General features: G+C 32.4%; 2 protein-coding genes and 1 long non-coding RNA gene across 4 annotated transcripts; 2 read left to right on the top strand and 1 right to left on the bottom strand.

Annotated features, from left to right (window-relative positions):
• Positions 1 to 183: 183 nt before the first annotated feature.
• On the bottom strand, positions 184 to 10686 carry LOC140044581 (complement C1q tumor necrosis factor-related protein 2-like). 2 transcript variants are annotated; one of them, XM_072089152.1, is made up of 2 exons: positions 10262 to 10686; positions 184 to 1021 (listed from the first exon to the last, which is right to left on the bottom strand). In XM_072089152.1, exons 1-2 carry the CDS (start codon positions 10671 to 10673, stop codon positions 582 to 584), a joined length of 852 nt encoding a protein of 283 aa, XP_071945253.1. In that variant the 5' UTR covers positions 10674 to 10686; the 3' UTR covers positions 184 to 581. The 2 variants fall into 2 exon arrangements, with proteins under 2 accessions (XP_071945253.1, XP_071945254.1); XM_072089153.1 differs by lacking the exon at positions 10262 to 10686 and adding an exon at positions 2170 to 2224 and having other exon boundaries at positions 190 to 1323.
• On the top strand, positions 7063 to 8763 carry LOC140043255 (ribosomal protein S6 kinase-related protein-like). Its single transcript, XM_072087758.1, has 4 exons — positions 7063 to 7218; positions 7472 to 7586; positions 7960 to 8159; positions 8530 to 8763. The coding sequence occupies exons 1-4, from the start codon at positions 7072 to 7074 to the stop codon at positions 8761 to 8763; spliced, it is 696 nt and encodes a 231-aa protein (XP_071943859.1). The 5' UTR covers positions 7063 to 7071.
• On the top strand, positions 8144 to 12793 carry LOC140044583 (uncharacterized). Its single transcript, XR_011844471.1, has 3 exons — positions 8144 to 8159; positions 8530 to 8745; positions 12762 to 12793. It is a non-coding gene; the product is annotated as an uncharacterized lncRNA (long non-coding RNA).
• Positions 12794 to 13572: the final 779 nt, after the last annotated feature.

Genomic DNA, 13572 nt, shown 5'->3' with positions numbered 1-13572 from the left:
AAAATAAAGTGTGCCAAGCAAAGAATTCAAAACTTTAAAAAAAATGAAGAGGCTTTGATTTTTATCCAACTTTCTCACCTCACATAAACAATTATACCATATATAGGTCATAGTTCAACATAATGATCCACTCAAAATACGGAATATTAATATTTTTATTTGTAATATATATACTTACAAAAATTTAGTTTTGAATGAAATAAATGTTATATCTATAATTTTTTAACTGGTAAGTAAAATTGACATAAAAAATCACCAACCTTTCTAAAAGAAAATGTTAATGTAATAGTTATTTACTTTTTACCAAAAATGGGTGGGAATGGGTGGGGTGGGGTGGGGGAGGGGGGGTGTTGGGGTGGAAATAGGTGAATTTCCTGCCAGCCAATGGGTTTGTGGTTAAATTTAACTGTATATTTGGGTTTTTTTTATAAGTAAAAGCATTATTTTTAACATTTGTTCTTCTATGGAAGGGATTAACTGGAAAATAGCCTACAGTATTCAAAGTCTGATTTTTTACCCTTTTTTTTATGCCTATTTGCAAATTAATTGATTAAAGCCATACATGTATTTGTATGTTTACTTTATGCTGCATAAAGTAAGAAACCAGAAAATGAGCAGTATCTGTTGCTGTCACTTTGGTAATAGTTAGTGCCTGAATTATATGGCTCAGTCCAAACTTCATCACCTGATACCAGATCAAGAACCACCATTGTACTTGCAGAATTATACCCAGCAGCATCCATCCTTGTGGTCATTTGAATATTCCCATTTTTCTTGATTGCTGTTAGAATTTTTCCACCAGTTGATTTCATTGATGTCACCTGGAATACATAAACACCTGGAATTGTACAGACAAACTTTCCTGTTTCTTTGTTGTAGGGATTTCCTACATTTGAAATTATTGTGTTATACTTCATTGGGCTAGTGTCATGACGACCTGGGTTTGATGTAAAAACTACTGAAAAAGCAGATTTCTGCTGACTAGCTTGTTCACCCTTTTCTCCTTTTACACCATTTGCACCTGGTAATCCAATGAGGCCTTGAGGTCCAGTTGGTCCTAATTTACCAGGAATCCCATCTAAGCCATTGCTTCCATTATCTCCTTTCATTCCTTGTTCTCCATTCAATCCTTGTTCTCCTTTCATTCCTTGTATTCCATTCATTCCTTGTGGCCCTATTGCACCTGGATTACCATGATTTCCTGGAATTCCAGGAACCCCAGCTGTACAACAGCTATTACAAGCTTCAGAATTGGTTTGAGCTGCTGATTTGATGACATAGATTATACTAATCTGTATCACAATTGTTAACATCATATTAAATCTGAAATTCAATATAAAAACTGTAAGTAAACTTTTTCCCCTCTAAAAAATTTTAGTAATAATTGCACTCTTCCAATCTACCATATTTATAAAAATACCCCTTTCATTTAAAAAACAGGTTGCAATCCATTAGTCATTGTCTAGCAGAGTTTCGTCAAAGTATGTTTTGCACACTGATCATGATGTCATCATTAGCCAGCATTCTGCAACCCTTTTATTTCACAGCCTACATACGATTCTCAGGACCAAGAAGCAGCCTGGCTGTCCAGTTGTACAAGGAAAAAACAAAACTAAGCCAAACAAGATGTTTGAATATGATATAAGACCCAAGTTAATTTCCCAATAAGAACAGCTCAGCTGTAAATGAGTACCTGATTGAAAATGTTAGGAAGCATAATACGGCATGGAAAGGAATTGGCCAGCCTATCACATAATGTCTTATTACATTGAGATCCTAACAGCTCATTTCACTGTGTTTAGAATGGACTCCAGTTTACCTTACAATAATCGGTGACAAAATGTTAATGTATAAAAAAAAATGATTTCAGATATGCTAAATAGAACATTAATGGTAAAAGAATATTTAAACAGAAATTGACTTGTATTAAATGATCTTAAGTTGTATTGCATTCCTAACTAGAGTACACCCATATTGTACCTTCTGTGTGTTTTAATATTGTTTTTTCCTTCTCATTGCCAACATGTTCAAGGAAGGTTACAGAATTCTAACAAATCAGTACTACAGTAAAAGACAGTAATGTCAAAGTACAGAGTAGCAGTGCCAAAGTACAGTAGCACCAAATATCATCCTAAATATTATTAAAAGCTTAAATAACAATTTACTTACCGGAGATACATTGTTGTATTCTGGATGTCTTTTCTGTTGATCTGTAAACTGGATGTTTCCCTGTCATCTGCTGTTGTATGAATAAATCCAGTTTCAATTTTCACTCGACTTTTATAGATGAAATCTGTTCCTCACGTGTAATCAATATGTTGTGATTTTGCAATCGAAAATTCCCTAATTTTTCCATTTGCTGATATTTCCACCATAATAAAAATGACATATCATGCGATTCCCACGACTTTTGAACTTGTTAAATGTTTTTTTTCTAAACAAACAAGTACATGTGGTTATCATTTATTAGACCGGCTCTTTGTGTTACAATAACATTAGGAAAGGGAACTATTCAAACCGGATTACTAATCAAAACTTCAATATCCGATGACTTCCGCAGTTTTTGTGAAGTTACCTCCCTCTCACATGTGAACATAGATAATTACTAATTCTTCCCATCAGGTAAAATAATAGAAAGATGCTGATTGGTCTATTTCTGAACGTCAATCAACTTGATGCTTCATGTTTCTTAAAAAGTGTGTATGCGCACACATGTAAGTTCTTACACTGAAGAGCATACATTGTAATACTTACTCCAGCCAAATAAATATAATTTGTCCCATTACAGTAGTATTAAAACAAAATATGATGTTATGTTTACATATTTTGTTCCTTACTGTACTCAATATGAATATAATTTATCCTTTGTTTAAGGCTCTTATGTAGATTATATTGTAATAGTCAATATTAAGTTTTTATTTTTGATTTAGACATTTTAATTATTACATAATAATAATAATATTTTCTATTTTACAGTTTGATAACTTTGATTGGATTAGAGAAACTGACTTATAACAACAACACAGATTCGCCATGAAGTAAATCATCATTATCATTTGAAGATTGTTCTTCATGCTATGTGAACATTTGGACTGACTCCAGAGAGACCAAAGGCAGGAGCCTCATTGAGCATGTTGGATTGACTAGTGCCCTTAGCCCTCCAAAAAGAGTGGGAGTTTGTTTGGTCCTCTACTAAACACCACACAACACTATATGTAAATGATAATATACAAAAATGAATTTTTATGAGTTTAATGGTACAAATAATGGCATGAGGTGAACAACGAGGCGAAGTCCAGTTGATATATAACCTTTCATCATTCACCAAATATTATTCACGAATATAAAGCATTCATTATTTGTTTTATATAACATCTAAATAGAATCCTGTCATTGGAATCAAATAAAAGGTAGGCTTAGGCTTACATTTGATTCACATTGACAGTAACATTTGGTGTTTTATAATATTATATTAAATGTTATATTTATATGGATTTTATAAACACACCTACTGTAGTGTTAATTATGTCAACAAACGACCAAACAAACTAGACGTTTTAACCTTGCTAGTACTAACAGGCCTACTAGCTAGGCTGAAAGGCAAAACTTTGACAGGCAACTAGAACTCATCTAGGATAATTATGTTTTTTCAACGATTTCATATCTTTTAGAGATGTTCCCATTAGTTAATCAAAATCTTATAAACGATCTTAAGCTAATTTAAATGCCTATTTGATCTAAATTAGTACATATATCTCTCCAGAAATGTACTTCCATCGCGAAAAACCAGTCATAACATTCAAATCGCCGCGAAAGTACAACATAGGTGGCGCTGTTGTATTTCAAACGCAATAGTATAAAACAAATTTTTTTTTTCTCGTACACAAAAAAAGTACTGTTAAACGATCGTTTAATAGTGCGTACTATTGCACGCCATGTGATCCACAATCAAATGACAGGAATTTATTTAGGGGTTATATGACTCTAAGATAGACCCCACTAAGACACTACCTATAGAAGGGAATATTGACAAGGTTAGGTTAAGTTATATTTAGTAGCGACGTTGATTATTTAAGGGTCAATACTAACATGCATTATTGTCTAAAGTTAGTGGTACTATTACAGTGCTGTGTGGTGTTTAATAGGACCAAGCCCCAGAGACTAAAAGCCTGGTGCCAATTGGATTGACTGGTGAACCCTCCAAAGTGACTGAATGCCTGGAGCCAATTCAGCTGATTTTTGCTTCAAAAAGGACGTATTAAACGTGACTAAAAGCCTGAATAAATGTCATATAATTGTGGTATCTTTTCTACAAAGGCCTTGAAAATAACATTTAGTCATATAATTGTACAGTAGAGAATGGCATGTATAGTAGGCCAATAAATACAGTGTAATAGGCCTATATAATCATTACTAGAAACCAAACTGCTCATTTTGGAACATACTGTATATCAAACATAGCTCATATATCAACACAAGTTCCAAACATTTTGTTAAATAAAAAAAATGTCTCTGGTAAGATTTGAACCTATAAGGCAACATTTATACCATTAGATAACCAACCATACTGTATATAGATTTTCAATCCTCACAGACCTTTAATACAAGCTACAAAAAAGATATACAGAAAAACCCTCCCTTTTGGACATCCCTATTAAAGATGTATTGTCCCCCTTAAAATTCTCAACAAGATTTTTGTTGAATCTGCCATTTTAATGTCACATAATAGTTCCACTTTGACCAGAAATTGGATCGAAAAAAATGTATTTACCTGTAATTTAAAAGAAAAAGTGGTCAAAATGGCTGCCAGCCAATGGGTTTTTGATTGATTTTAACCATTTATTTTGTCAAGTGAAAACATTGGGTTTTTTTTCGGGTTTTTTCTACGGAATTATTAAATCACATATTCAAAGTCTGATTTAATTAATCTTTATTTTTCATGTTTTTGGGGACAATACTTCTTTAAGGGAACATTTTTTGGGGTCCTGAAGGTGTAGTAGGTGTACTGTAGTTGGCTTCAAACAACATAGTGAATTGGTGTTAGATTTATGGTACTATTAAGTCTACATTATTTAATTGTAAAACTTTCCAAGTTTTGCTACGTGCAATCTGTTTTAATATTTATTTTTAATCCAAAACATTCCTTTAATTTATATTTCAATTTCCATGTTTGGTAAATATGTCAATGTATAAATGTACAATACCATAAAACCTTTGTTTTCATAAATGTTTTTTTTATATATATTATTATATTTAAATAATTTATACGTTTCTTTTGTGCAAATCAGGTGCAAGAATTTACAGTAAATGTTCAAATAAAGTGCATTGGTTGATAACACATTGCATACTATCATACTACAGGTATTAATAATTTGGAGAGAAATTCCTACAAGTCTCCGTCGTTAATTACCCTCCCTCGAACATTTCCTGGGGTCACCACTGGTTATAATAAAACCCTGTAAACTTATATTAAATAGACATTTTTAATTTGAGTAGATTTTTCCAATATTATTAAAAGCACTGCTATAAAAAAAAAGGTGTGTACACAAACATATCTGCATTCCACATATGCTGACAGTTTACCTCATTTTCAACATTAATTTGTGCAATTGTACCATTTTTTCTAAAAAATATGCTCATCCAAATGTGTCAACATCACAATTACCAACATTGTCAGAATTGTTTATACATTTTATATAAGTTGTTTTTTTATATGTAAATATTTTTGTTTTATATAACGGTTATACCTCTGCCATGAGGTTATATTTTTTGTTTTTTTCATGTATCTATTTAAAATTATTTGCTAAAAAGTATGTCCTATTTCAGTTTAGATTTGTCTAAATTTTTATTTGGTAAATGTTCATTAAGAAATATAGTGTTAAAAAATTGATTAAAATGTCGAACATGAATGAATTTAGGTAAATGGTAGGCCTATATTGATTAGCAGGGGTGGATCCAGCGTTATAGATTAGGGTGGAGGGGGGCGCTAAATATTTCATAAATGATAAAACGATCCGTCAGGTTGCAGAATAATTTTATTTTTAAAAAAGATATGGCTGTTAAATTTTAGGGGAAGTGGGGATAAAGCCTGTTTAGCCCTGCCTAAATCTTCCCCTGATTAGTATATGTAAAATAATAGTTACTTAAGCAACAGATATTATTTTAACTTCTGTTCATACTTGTCAACCATAGAATGCTTGGTGGAGTAAAGCCTTATCTATACTATCAAACTTGTGACAAAGACATGTGATGTGCCCATATATGGACATGATGATGTCATATCACTACCATATTTGAGCACATCACACATTTTTGTCACAATAATGTTTGATAATGTAGACAGAGCTTTAAACAGTAATTGGTGAATGTAATATCAAATTGTTGTTTACTGTTTTTTTTTTCTAATTTAACAGGAATGTGCTGACGTTCCTGTTCAACAATTCAATTAAGGCACCCTCATCTAAATAGTCTCTTTTTGTATCATGTTTTTTTAAACTGTAGATCCACAAAGCTACAAATAAAATAAATATTAAATATACTTTAGTTTTTTCTTATTTCTATATCTATGTCATACATTCATATTAACATTTAGCTCTTGTTGGACAATTTGCCTTTTTGTAATGGAAACTTAATGGTTAATTCTTAATCAGTTACATACATTTCTCAAATGTTGATGCTGTTATGTGAGCTGCATACCTAGATAAACTGTTGTTGAATTCAGATATGTATTGATATCGATATCTATATATAATTTGTCAGCTGTGTGATGACAGATTAAGATATCAGGATTTAAGATGATGATGTATATATTTATTTTATTTTAACATGTGTTTTATTTACACAATGAAATAAAGATATAGTTATATATATGTGAGAGTTACATCAGCTGAGTTATCAAGCGGTTTAAGGCAGAGGCGCCACCAACCATAGCCATAAAATCGGCACTTGTTCAAGGCACTCCACAGCCATAATCCTTCTCGGATAAGGACATACTAATCAATATTTTTTTTTTCAATAAATGCAAAAAAATTCCAAATAATAAATTTATTTTGTTTGTTCTGATTTAAAGTAATGGATTATGCCACTCATGGAGATCTTCATAGTCTATGGTTGTTAGAGGGCGCTTTCAGTGTGATTGCGACACGATTTTACATTGCAGAGATAGCGATGGCTTTGGCATTTTTACATAGGGCAGGAATTATATATAGAGATTTAAAGGTATGTATTCGAAAAAATGTAAAATATTATATAATTAGAATTGTTATTATTTATATATATATATGCATATTAATATATAATAATAGAACATCTGCTATAATTATTTCTATTTTCATAGCAGATGCAGATTGTTCTGCTAGTTGAAAGTGGTCATATTCCAATTCTGGATTTTGGAAGTAAATTACAGGCAGGGAGTTTAAATTGGCTTGGCTGAAAGATTTAAAAAGCATTAAACACTAATTTTTCTTTTCAGATGGAGAATATTCTTGATGAGGGCGGTCATATACTTCTGTCCGATTTTGGATTTTCAAAATGGCTGAAGCAAGGTGGCAGAACGTCCAGTGTCTGTGGGACACTTATGTATATGGGTGGGTAATTGTATATCTATTATTATCTCTAATAAGGCTAAGTGAATCATTTTGCTATCTTTAAATAATATCATCCAAAATTGTTTGTTGTTCAACAGGTAGACAGTTTTTTAAATTGATTGATAAAATGCTGAATTCGTAGTTAATACAGTATGTAGTTAATAGTTAATGTAAGCTAGAATAGGAGAGAGGCACAGAACTTCCTTTTGTTGATTTCCGGCCCTACCACCTTTTTTAAAATCCTATATCGACCACCGCTAATTAAACATAGTCACAAATCTAAATTCTGCTCTGTAATAGTCTCCAAATTTATACCATCGTTTTAATGTTTTTTTTAAACAGGACAACTAAACATCTACCTTAATTTTTTCAGCGCCTGAAGTACTAAATATGGGTGACTATGATCATTGTGTTGACTGGTGGTCACTCGGCATTATAATGTTTTGCTTGATGACGGGTAAATATCCGTTAAGCGGTTCCACCAATCACATTGAGATGTATAATAAGGTTATAAATAAGGAATTCAAGTTACCTCCATTTGTTAGTTATCCTGCTCAGGACGTCATTCTTCAGGTAACAGTTGATTCATTTTTAGTTAACTACTTTTTAATTAAATTTTTTAAATTCTCATCTGACAATCAATGAACTCGGAGCTACTATACTTTTATGCCGAAGCCACTATAGTTTTATGCCATATTATTGTGTGCACACAGATCCATTTCAACATTCTTTTTGAACACTCATTTTTGGACACCGTTTTGGCAACACGTCAACTATTTTGTAGATCGTCGTAGATTGATAGTTCCCTAATAATGCCACGTTTTTATCTTTATAATCAAACTATACGTTCTTTTTTGCAGTATACAACAGCCTGACCTTGGATAACCCGATAGTCTCTGGTAGTTTATGCATTTTTCTTTATGATCACTTTTTTTTCCTGTAGTTACTCTGTAAAGATCCATGTGCAAGACTAAGCTGCCTAGCAACGTTAAAAAGAATGGAGTTTTTTGTCGGTATGTCTTTTGAAAAGGTTCTCTCTAAACAGACACCGCCAACTGTTTATTTGAAGAGGAAATTGCCAAAAACGTGTCAGGAGTTAACATTGAATGGTGTCGGTAACGATGTCTGGAAACCACGCCCAATTTCTAGGGAATTGTCCGTAAGTATTCTAAAATAGTGTAGTCTATTCCACATACTATTCCTATAATTGGGCACGGAATAATTTTTGTATCATTGTTTCATCTAAAACTCTGTCTACACTATCAAAGTTTATGTGACAACAAAATTTGATTTCTCAATATATGGATATGATGACCATATTTTGGCATATTACTACCATATTTTGGCATATTACTACCATCTTTTGGCATATTACTACCATATTTTGGCATATTACTACCATATTTTGGCATATTACTACCATATTTTGGCATATTACTACCATATTTTGGCATATTACTACCATATTTTGGCATATTACTACCATATTTTGGCATATTACTACCATATTTTGGCATATTACTACCATATTTTGTTAAAATAGCTTCATAGTGTAGACAGAGTTTAAAAGTATGCTCAGTTCTGTTTTATATTTTATGCAACGTTATTTGTCAAGTTGTAACAAACTGGTTTCGGTGTCGTCATGAGCAATATTGCGATTCATATGAATTTTATAAAATAAAGTGTGCCAAGGAAAGAATTCAAAACTTAACAAAAAAAAAGAAGAGGCTTTGATTTTTAAACAAGGAACTTGCAGAGTTACCCATGCTGATATATTTCTCTTAGCATAATCTTTGCAAAGTGCAGTACTACTACCAGCCATGGGTTAAATAAATAAATGTGTAAAATCTGTTTTAAAAGGTCAAATGTCGAAGAACTGAATGTTGACAGTCTTTAATTAATTAATTCAGAATTGTAGTGGATGAATTTACTAAAACCTTCCTGATTTGAGTGTGAATAGGCTGTAATAAAGTGTGTAAAAAAATGTAATCCTTTTGAACCGCCTGCATAGTTCAACATAACATAGATTTACTCAAAATACTGAATATTAATATTTTTATTTCTAACATGTATTTAAACAATTTAGTTCCTCTAATAAAATAAATGTTATATCTATAATTTTTTAACTGGTAAAATTAACCTTTAAAAATTACTAACAAAAGCTTCTTTTGAATTAGCATGATTCATCTAAAGTGTTTAAAACAATACAAGTATTTATTGTATATGTTTACTTTATGCTGCATAAAGTAAGAAACCAGAGAATGAGCAGTGTCTTAGGCTGCTACTGTGGTAATAGTTGTAGCTTGAACTACCTGGCTGAGTCCATACTTCATCACCTGATACCAAATCAAGAACCACCATTGTGCTTGCAGAATTATACCCATCAGCATCCATCTGTGCAGACACTTGAACACTCCTATTTTTCATGATTCTTGTTCTAATTTTACCACTACCACTTGATTTCATTGATGTCACCTGGAATACATAAACACCTGGAATTGCACAGACAAACTTTCCTGTTTCTTTGTTGTAGTCATTTCCAACATCTGTAATTATTGTGTCATACTTCATTGGGCTAAGGGCATGGCGACCTGGATTTGATGTAAAAACTACTGAAAAGGCAGATTTCTGCTGACTAGATTGTTCACCCTTTTCCCCCTTTACACCATTTGCACCTGGTAATCCAACAATACCTTGAGGTCCAGTTGGTCCTAACTTTCCAGGAGACCCATCTAAGCCATTCCTTCCATCATCTCCTTTTATTCCTTGTTCTCCATTCATTCCTTGTTCTCCATTCATTCCATTATCTCCTTTCAATCCTTGTTCTCCATTCATTCCTTGTTCTCCTTTCACTCCATTCATTCCTTGTTCTCCTTTCACTCCATTCATTCCTTGTTCTCCTTTTATTCCTTGTTCTCCATTCATTCCTTGTTCTCCTTTTATTCCTTGTTCTCCATTCATTCCTTGTTCTCCTTTCACTCCATTCATTCCTTGTTCTCCTTTTATTCCTTGTTCTCCATTCATTCCTTGTTCTCCTTTCAATCCTTGTTCTCCATTCATTCCTTGTTCTCCTTTCACTCCATTCATTCCTTGTTCTCCTTTTATTCCTTGTTCTCCATTCATTCCTTGTTCTCCATTCATTCCTTGTTCTCCATTCATTCCTTGTGGCCCTATTGCACCTGGATTACCATGGTGTCCTGGAATACCAGGAACCCCAGCTGTACAACAGCTGTTACAAGCTTCAGAATTGGTTTGAGCTGCTGATTTGATGACATAGATTATACTAATCTGTATCACAATTGTTAACATCATATTAAATCTAAAATTCAATATAAAAACTGTATGTTAACTTTTTCTCCTCTAACACATTTTAGTAATAATTGCATCATATCTACCATACTTATAAAAATACCCTTTTTATTAAATTTTTAAAAAAGGTTGCAATCAATTAGTCATTGTCAAGCAGGGTTTTGTCAAAGTATATTTTGCACACTGTCGTCGTCATCAGCCAGCATTCTGCAACCCATTTCACAGTCTACATACGATTCTCAGGACCAAGAAGTTTTAAATATGATATATAATAATTTGTTAGCCGAAGAAGTTTGGTAGCCGAGTGGTTGGACACTTGACTATCATACAGAAAGACCCAAGTTAATTTCCAGATAAAAACGGCTATCAGTCAACTCAGCTGTAAATGAGTACCTGATTGAAAATCCTAGGGAGGATAAGGCAGCGTGGAGAGGAATTGGCCAGCCTACCCCAAAATTCTGAGCCTTATTACATTGAACTCCTAACAGCTCATTCCACTTTGTTTAGAATGGACTCCAGTTTACCTTGCAATAATTTCACATCATTATCTGTGACAAAATGTTAATGTATATAATAAAATGATCTCAGATATAAAAGAATATTTAAACAGAAATTGACTTGTATTAAATGATCAAATTAATAGTTGTATTGCATTCCTAACTGGAGTACACACGACCTATACAGCTCATTCCACTTTGTTCAGAATGAACACAAGACTACAGTTTACCTAATACAATAATTTCACATCAAATCGACGTATTAAAATGATCTTCAGTTGTATTGCATTCCTAACTGGAGTACACCCATACTGTACCTTCTGTGTGTTTTAATATTGTTGTTTCCTTCCCACAGCCAACATGTTCAAGGAAGGTTACAGAATTCTAACAAATCTGTACTACAGTAAAAGACAGTAATGTCAAAGTACAGAGTAGCAGTGCTGAAGTACAGTAGCACCAAATATCATCCTAAATATTATTAAAAGCTTAAATAACAATTTACTTACCGGAGATACATTGTTGTTTTCTGAATGTCTTTTCTGTTGATCTGTAAACTGGATGTTTCCCTGTCATCTGCTGTTGTATGAATAAATCCAGTTTCAATTTTCACTTGACTTTTATAGATGAAATCTGTCCCTCACGTGTAACCAATATGTTGTCATTTTGCAATCGAAAATTCCATAATTTGTCCATTTGCTGATATTATACAGGACATATCATGCGATTCCCACGACGTTTAAACTTGTTAAATCTTTTTTTCTAAACAAACAAGTACCTTTATTAGACCGGCTCTTTGTGTTAAAATAACATTAGGAAAGGGAACTATTCAAACCGGATTACTAATCAAAACTTAAATATCCGATGACTTCCGCAGTTTTTGTTCAAGTTCAATAAACTACCTCCCTCTCACATGTGAACATAGATAATTAATAATTCTTCCCATTAGGTAAAATAATAGGAAGATTCCGATTGGTCTATTTCTGAACGTCAATCAACTTGATGCTTCTTGTTTCTTAAAAAGTGTGTATGCGCACACATATCAGTTATTACACTGAAGAGCATATATTGTAATACTTACTCCAGCCAAATATAAATATAATTTGTCCCATTACAGTCATGGAGGTATAAATACCTCCATGATTACAGTAGTATGTATGTTATGTTTACATATTTCTTACTGTATTCAAATATTAATATAATTCGTCCGATTAATGTAAAACAAAATATGATGTGATGGTTACATATTTTGTTCCTTTGTTTAAGGCTCTTCGTGTAGATTATGTTGTAATAGTCAATATTAAGTTTTTATTTTTGATTTAGACATTTCAATTATTACATAATAATAATAATCCTTTTTTCTATTTTACAGTTTGATAACTTTGATTGGATTAGAGAAACCGACTTATAACAACAACAAAGATTCGCCATGAAGTAAATCATTATTATCAGAATTCATTTGAAGATTGTTCTTCATGCTATGTGAACATTTGGACTGACTCCAGAGAGACCAAAGGCAGGGGCCTCATTGAGCATGTTGGATTGACTAGTGCCCTTAGCCCTCCAAAAAGAGTGGGAGTTTGTTTGGTCCTCTACTAAACACCACACAACACTATTTGTAAATGATAATATACAAAAATGAATTTTTATGAGTGTAATGGTACAAATAATGGCATGAGGTGAATGATGAAAGCCTGGTTATATTTCAACGAGGCGAAGTCGAGTTGATATATAACCTTTCATCATTCACCAAATATTCATTCACGAATATAAAGCATTCATTATTTGTTTTATATAACATCTAAATAGAATCCTGTCATTGGAATCAAATAAAAGGTAGGCTTAGGCTTACATTTGATTCACATTGACAGTAACATTTGGTGTTTTATAATATTATATTAAATGTTATATTTATATGGATTTTATAAACACACCTACTTTAGTGTTAATTATGTCAACAAACGACCAAACAAACTAGACGTTTTAACCTTGCTAGGCCTAATACTAACAGGCCTACTAGCTAGGCTGAAAGGCAAAACTTTGACAGGCAACTAGAACTCATCTAGGCTAATTATGTTTTTTCAACGATTTCATATCTTTTAGAGATGTTCCCATTAGTTAATCAAAATCCTATAAACGATCTGAAGCTATAAATTTAAATGCCTTTTTGATCTAAATTAGTA

Source organism: Antedon mediterranea, chromosome 3 (genome assembly GCF_964355755.1).
Source record: "Antedon mediterranea chromosome 3, ecAntMedi1.1, whole genome shotgun sequence".
Classification (NCBI taxonomy): domain Eukaryota; kingdom Metazoa; phylum Echinodermata; class Crinoidea; order Comatulida; family Antedonidae; genus Antedon; species Antedon mediterranea.
This window is presented reverse-complemented; position numbering and strand designations above follow the sequence as displayed.

Excerpts from the sequence above, each read along its gene's own strand:
- LOC140043255 (XM_072087758.1), top strand. The coding sequence starts at position 7,072 with ATGGATTATGCCACTCATGGAGATCTTCATAGTCTATGGTTGTTAGAG. Across the intron at positions 7,219-7,471 it reads TTATATATAGAGATTTAAAG|ATGGAGAATATTCTTGATGA; the intron begins GTATGTATTCGA and ends TTTTCTTTTCAG. Across the intron at positions 8,160-8,529 it reads CTCAGGACGTCATTCTTCAG|TTACTCTGTAAAGATCCATG; the intron begins GTAACAGTTGAT and ends TTTTTCCTGTAG.
- LOC140044581 (XM_072089152.1), bottom strand. The coding sequence starts at position 10,673 with ATGAATGGAGTGAAAGGAGAACAAGGAATGAATGGAGAACAAGGATTG. Across the intron at positions 1,022-10,261 it reads AGGTATTGTTGGATTACCAG|GTGCAAATGGTGTAAAAGGA; the intron begins GTGCAAATGGTG and ends TTGGATTACCAG.